The sequence below is a fragment of the Nothobranchius furzeri genome, chromosome 14, assembly GCF_043380555.1.
Source record: "Nothobranchius furzeri strain GRZ-AD chromosome 14, NfurGRZ-RIMD1, whole genome shotgun sequence".
In the NCBI taxonomy this organism is placed as follows: domain Eukaryota; kingdom Metazoa; phylum Chordata; class Actinopteri; order Cyprinodontiformes; family Nothobranchiidae; genus Nothobranchius; species Nothobranchius furzeri.
In genome coordinates this window covers 2,357,558-2,362,557 of record NC_091754.1, presented here as the reverse complement: position 1 = coordinate 2,362,557, position 5,000 = coordinate 2,357,558, and the positions used below count along the sequence as shown (strand labels likewise).

Sequence of the window (5,000 nt, the reverse complement as noted above, 5' to 3'; positions counted from 1 at the left end):
AGAACCTGATTTATGCTTCTCCGTAAGCGTCGGTATTGAGACACGAAGCGCCGTTATAAGGGCCCTCCAACGGGCTCACAGAGGTCCCGCGGTGACAGAGAAATGCCCAGATTTTTACATCTCCATTGAAAGTGACGGAAACCGCAAGCTTGTGATTGGTCAGGACATTGCTTCCTTTACATTTGTCAACAGCACCGCCGTTGTCACCTCAAAAAAGATATTCAGCTGTAGACACGGAACAGACTGAAGAACGCCTGACGGGAAAAGTCCGACAATATGAATGTTTATTCATCCGTGGATGAAGGAGTGCAAAGATATGCAGCGAGTGTGTTATTGGTGGATGGAAATGATGATGAACGTGGGTTTAGAGGCGGCGACCGCATGACGAGGTGGAGGAGGATCAAGGACAAATTCATCCATGATATAAAAAGTCTGGAGTGTTTATAGATGCAGCTGAAATCCTCGTGGCTGCACTTTAGCGTCATGTGTCCCCTCAAACAGAAGACGGATCTGTCCTCGTTAGATCTGCTGCGCTCGAGTGTCTTTTGCATCAAGAAAAGCTTGTGACCACACTTTATTGACGTTTCCATTTCCTTTTGGGGATTGCAAGGTTTCTGAACGACAGCGACGATACAACACCACGTCTGAAGTCGACGGAAGCGATCCACTTACCGTGAATTTCGACGACTTTCTCCATCGAGTGAACAGCGTTGGCGTTTGGTCTCTGTTGAAGCACCTCATATGAAATAGGGTCCAACTAGAAAGCAAACAAGACAACATTATATCCATTTGACTGTTTCCACAGACATTTACAATCTTTTAGCTTTAAAATACTTCTTAGGCTGTGTGTTTGCACCGGCTTCAGCTAAACTAAAGAGCACTCGTGTGTTTGTACGGCGGTGTCGGACAGGTGTTCAAGCGTCTGCTCCAGAACCTGGTTTGACATCATGCAAGGTCCCGCAGGTTTTGTTGGATGATTTTTGAAATGGGGACCACAACCCACTGTCGAGTCAGTCCAAGAGGTTGGGAACGATCCCAAGCTGCTGACACAATAAAACAAACGCCTGCGGATGCATGCCTCCTCCCACTCGCCTCAGCTTTGCTACTCCTTGACACGAACTACACAGCGTGCTTTGTTCCGAGTCCCGCTCTACGGACGTGCATGGGTGTACGCAGATGCACAAACTTGGAAAGTGCTTGTTCACACAAACACAAATGCACCTCATCAACCGGTCTATGAAAGTCTCCAAGCCACAGCTATTCCCTGAAGTGCTTTCCTAACCCGGAATGATTTAATTTCCCCTCTGGCCGACACTTTCTCATGCCGTTTTGTTGAACGGGCTCATTGAACTCCACATTCCCACACAGACAGCACACTTCCCTTTTCTGCTCCGTCAGAGCCCCGCTGGAATAATGCACCGACATGGAAACAGGGAAGGAGACGTGAGAAGAGAAAGAAAAAGAAGAGTTGGCTTGACGTTCTGGAAGCAGGATGCCGGAAAGAGAAAAGGAAAAAGTCGTCGTTGGTCGGTGTCGGCTGGCCGAGACTGAAAGTTTTCTATTAATTAAAACAAATAGTGTGTGGGAGGGGTCTGCAGGGCCGAGGGGAAAAGGGCAGTTCCAGGGGATGGATACCTTAATCCTGCTGTGGCACGACAGGCTACATCATGCACTGAGGTACGTGCACACATGAGGCTGTGCACGGCTATTTACAGCCAACAGTTCACATGTAGACAGTCTTTGTCTTTGTTTGTCACCCAATACGAGTCTTTTCTGATTCACAACCCCATCCTGGAAGGGCTGGGAGAGGTTCAGACCATGGCTGCTGTTGTCATATGAAAAGTTCAGCACCTTTAAGTGACCAATCACCAAAAAAAGCCATCAGTCTTACAGAAAGTGACGCAAATTCAAAGGACACCATCTAAAAGTAGAAGAGTATTACTTTGGCTGTGGCTGAGTGGGTGACCGCAGACCTTATTCATCCCTTCAATCTTAAGATGTCCATGTTGGAAGACTCAAACATCATCATCATCATCATCAGTCACAACCGTCTACAGGTTTCAGTTGATCTCAGTGACCCGGGTCACTTCCAGCCCAGGTGTGCCCAGCCCGAGCTGATCCAGCTTCTCTCAGCTTCCTGTCAACGAAAGGTCAAAGGATCTCTGGGGTTTGGTGGAGTTCACCTCAGAGCAGAGTCAGACGGGGGCTGCTTGTCAGTTTGATTGACAGCCAGGCCTCACACTTATAAACTTTAATGGCTCTTGTCATGGTACCTAAGGGCCCCAGCGGTCGGCACGTACAGTAAAGACACAATTCCCAGACACGCACGCATGAAACAGCTTCCATTCGCTGATGACATCATTCTAGGCAACATTTCCAAACATTCGAATTGGTGGCCTTGGATGAGCTTTCGGTTCCAGAGCAGGATGATGATCTGCGCCGCTGCCGTCACACGAAGCCAGGAGCTCTGTCTAATAAACCCGAGACACGGCGTAAAGCCCTGAGCAGAGGGGAACGTGCTCCGGTCAAAACATTCCTGAAGGAGGCTCAAACCCAAACAGTGGAAAGAGGAGGAATTCCACTTGTTCAGCAAAAGAAAAGTGCACAAGGCACTCTTTGTTTAGCGTTTGGTCTGATTACGTTACGCTAACTGAACGAGGTAATCGTGTGCACGGTGAAAAACAGGTGACCTGTTCAGATAAGGGTGGAGGCTGGAACCGTTGGGCCCAAAGGGAGACAGGTGAAGTCGAGCGTGTAACTGTAACTGGACGGCAGTAACAACCCCACAGGCAGCTGCTAACAGTTAGCATATTAGCTTGTTGTTTCGCTAATTATTGCTAACAGCCGCTAACATCTGCATGTGAGCGTTGACGAGCGTAGCTGCAAATGCATCATTCATGAGAGATCAGCAGGGACCTGAGAGTAAAACAAGACAGTGGTGGTAAGCAGGAAAACCCGTCGGGTATGCGAGTCGTACCGGCTGGACTGAGCAGAGAAACACTGAAAACAACTAAACAAGAGGAAAATAGAAACCTCTGGCACCTAAGATATAAGCTATGCCTCTTAGTCTGCTACAAAATAAAAGCATCAAGAAAGTTCTATTTTCAGCTCATGAATCTCAAGAGAACATCTATCTTTAGTCCTTTTGGCAAAATAAAAGAAATTCATTTAGATTTGCACTCTTTTCACCACATTTTAAACAAAATAATGACCGTCCAAGCTTGAAAAAGAAAGTGCAGCTGGATCAGAGAGTTTTATTTTGGCGATGCAGAGTCTTCCAGATGATGCGTCGCCTCAGGCTGTCTGAAGCACCGTTAACTGACCGACTGATCCAGCTGTGGTTACATGCCTGAGCCCACTCAGCCAACACAAACCGAACCTTATTCCAGGGTATAAAACTCCCTCCGTGGACACGTTGTGAGCAGACGCAGCACCCTGCTGCCCCGTGATGCCCACACAGCCCGGCTGCTGGTTACACACTCCCCCTGCATGCATACGTTTTCCTCAGAGCTGCTGTTTGAGGCTGCAGCCAGACGGCGGACCAGAAGCAAAAGCACAGGCTATTCCTCGTCTTCCAAGTTCGGACATTTCCCGGCATCGTGCCGTGTTCTTTTCAAAGCCCGTTGCAGATGAAAGAAAACAACAAAACAAAGGCTTTCTGCTGCAGTTTTGATCGGATCAAAGATAGCTTAGCTCCATTTTCCCACCGTCGTGTGCTATCAAAGCTCAACGGAGCTGCTGAATAACAGCAGGTCCTCCCGCCCAACTTCAAATGATTACCCCATTTCCCTTTATTATCTGATCCCTAGACCCAGGCTGACCCCGCTGGAAGAGGTGTGAGGCTAAGCGTTTTCAGATGTGCATCAGCAACGGGGCCTTGGGTGAGAGCGGCGCCCTGCAGGGCAGAGGCAATTGACGCCCCCCTCCCTGCCTCCTGCCTATTTTCAAATTCTCAGCTCACCATGGCACCCGTCCAGGGACCTGCTCGAACTCTTGCGAGCAGGGACGCCCAGCAGGACGCTGAAACATGAGACGCAGCGCCCCCAGACTCACTCCACTGAGTACCGAAAGTGTCCTTCAAACTGGAAGTCGGTCTGAGACGCCCCTGCACTTCTGAAGCTTTACCAGATGTCCGTGTGGCGACGTAAGGGCGGCAGCAACGCAGGTACACAGAGTTAGGAGTCGGACGCAAAAAGTCTGTTTCAACAACCCGATAGAGAAACCCACAGCAGCTTCACAATGCTCCTTTAAATCACCGCTTATAAACGATTCTTTAGCATAAAACTGCTGCTGATCCAACTTTGAGCAACCTCAGAGTATACGCTGAATAAAAAGATGCCTGTCAACTTCTATGTTTTGTATTTTTACATTTGCATGTGCCCGGGGATCCTCAGTGATTACCTCATTGCCGAGCAGAGCAGAGATGCAGGCTTCAGAGGCGTCACATATGGCCGTGAGGTCGTGACCCCCCTCCAGGGCGAGCACCAAGCGACCGCCCGCCAGCGCCATCAGCTGCCTGGTCAGGTAGCCAAAGCCTGGATCCAGAGGAAATGACAGCAGAGACAGGAAGAGGACAAAGGGGGAAATGAAGTGGGTGAGAAGTGCTGTCGGGCCGCTGACTTCCCCTTTGGATTTTGATGAAAGCAGAAAAACAAAAGAGCTAAATGCTGGTTGAGGATGGGGCGAGTGCCTCGGAGACAGAGAGAGCTCTGTGGGTTTACTGCAGGCCAGAAACAAGCCCTAATATGAGCCAGCTTTAATTTCATAAGCACAGCTTTCAGTTTGGACTCAGTCATGGACTTTGATGTTTGTCCTCAGCTCAAATGTGTGCATTCAACTGCTCTTTGCTCTCCATCCCGCTCTAAACCACCAATAGCACTCCTTGGACAACCAAGACCCCAACTCTTATTTGGGATCTGCGGCACGGTTTTTGGAAAATCTCTTTTCTGGCACGCCGACGTCTTCTGTGGCTGCGGCGTGCCGCACATAAACGTTCCTTT

The 5,000-nt window shown here is 49.2% G+C and overlaps 1 protein-coding gene across 1 annotated transcript in view; it reads right to left on the bottom strand.

The window, feature by feature from the left end:
* The window catches only part of hdac4 (histone deacetylase 4), a gene marked incomplete in the record, with an annotated part of 176,098 nt that overhangs the window by 2,185 nt on the left and 168,913 nt on the right, over positions 1-5,000 (bottom strand). The window contains 2 exon segments of the mRNA XM_070543899.1: positions 673-757; positions 4,402-4,535. Of these exon segments, the coding sequence (XP_070400000.1) occupies positions 673-757; positions 4,402-4,535 (219 nt within the window).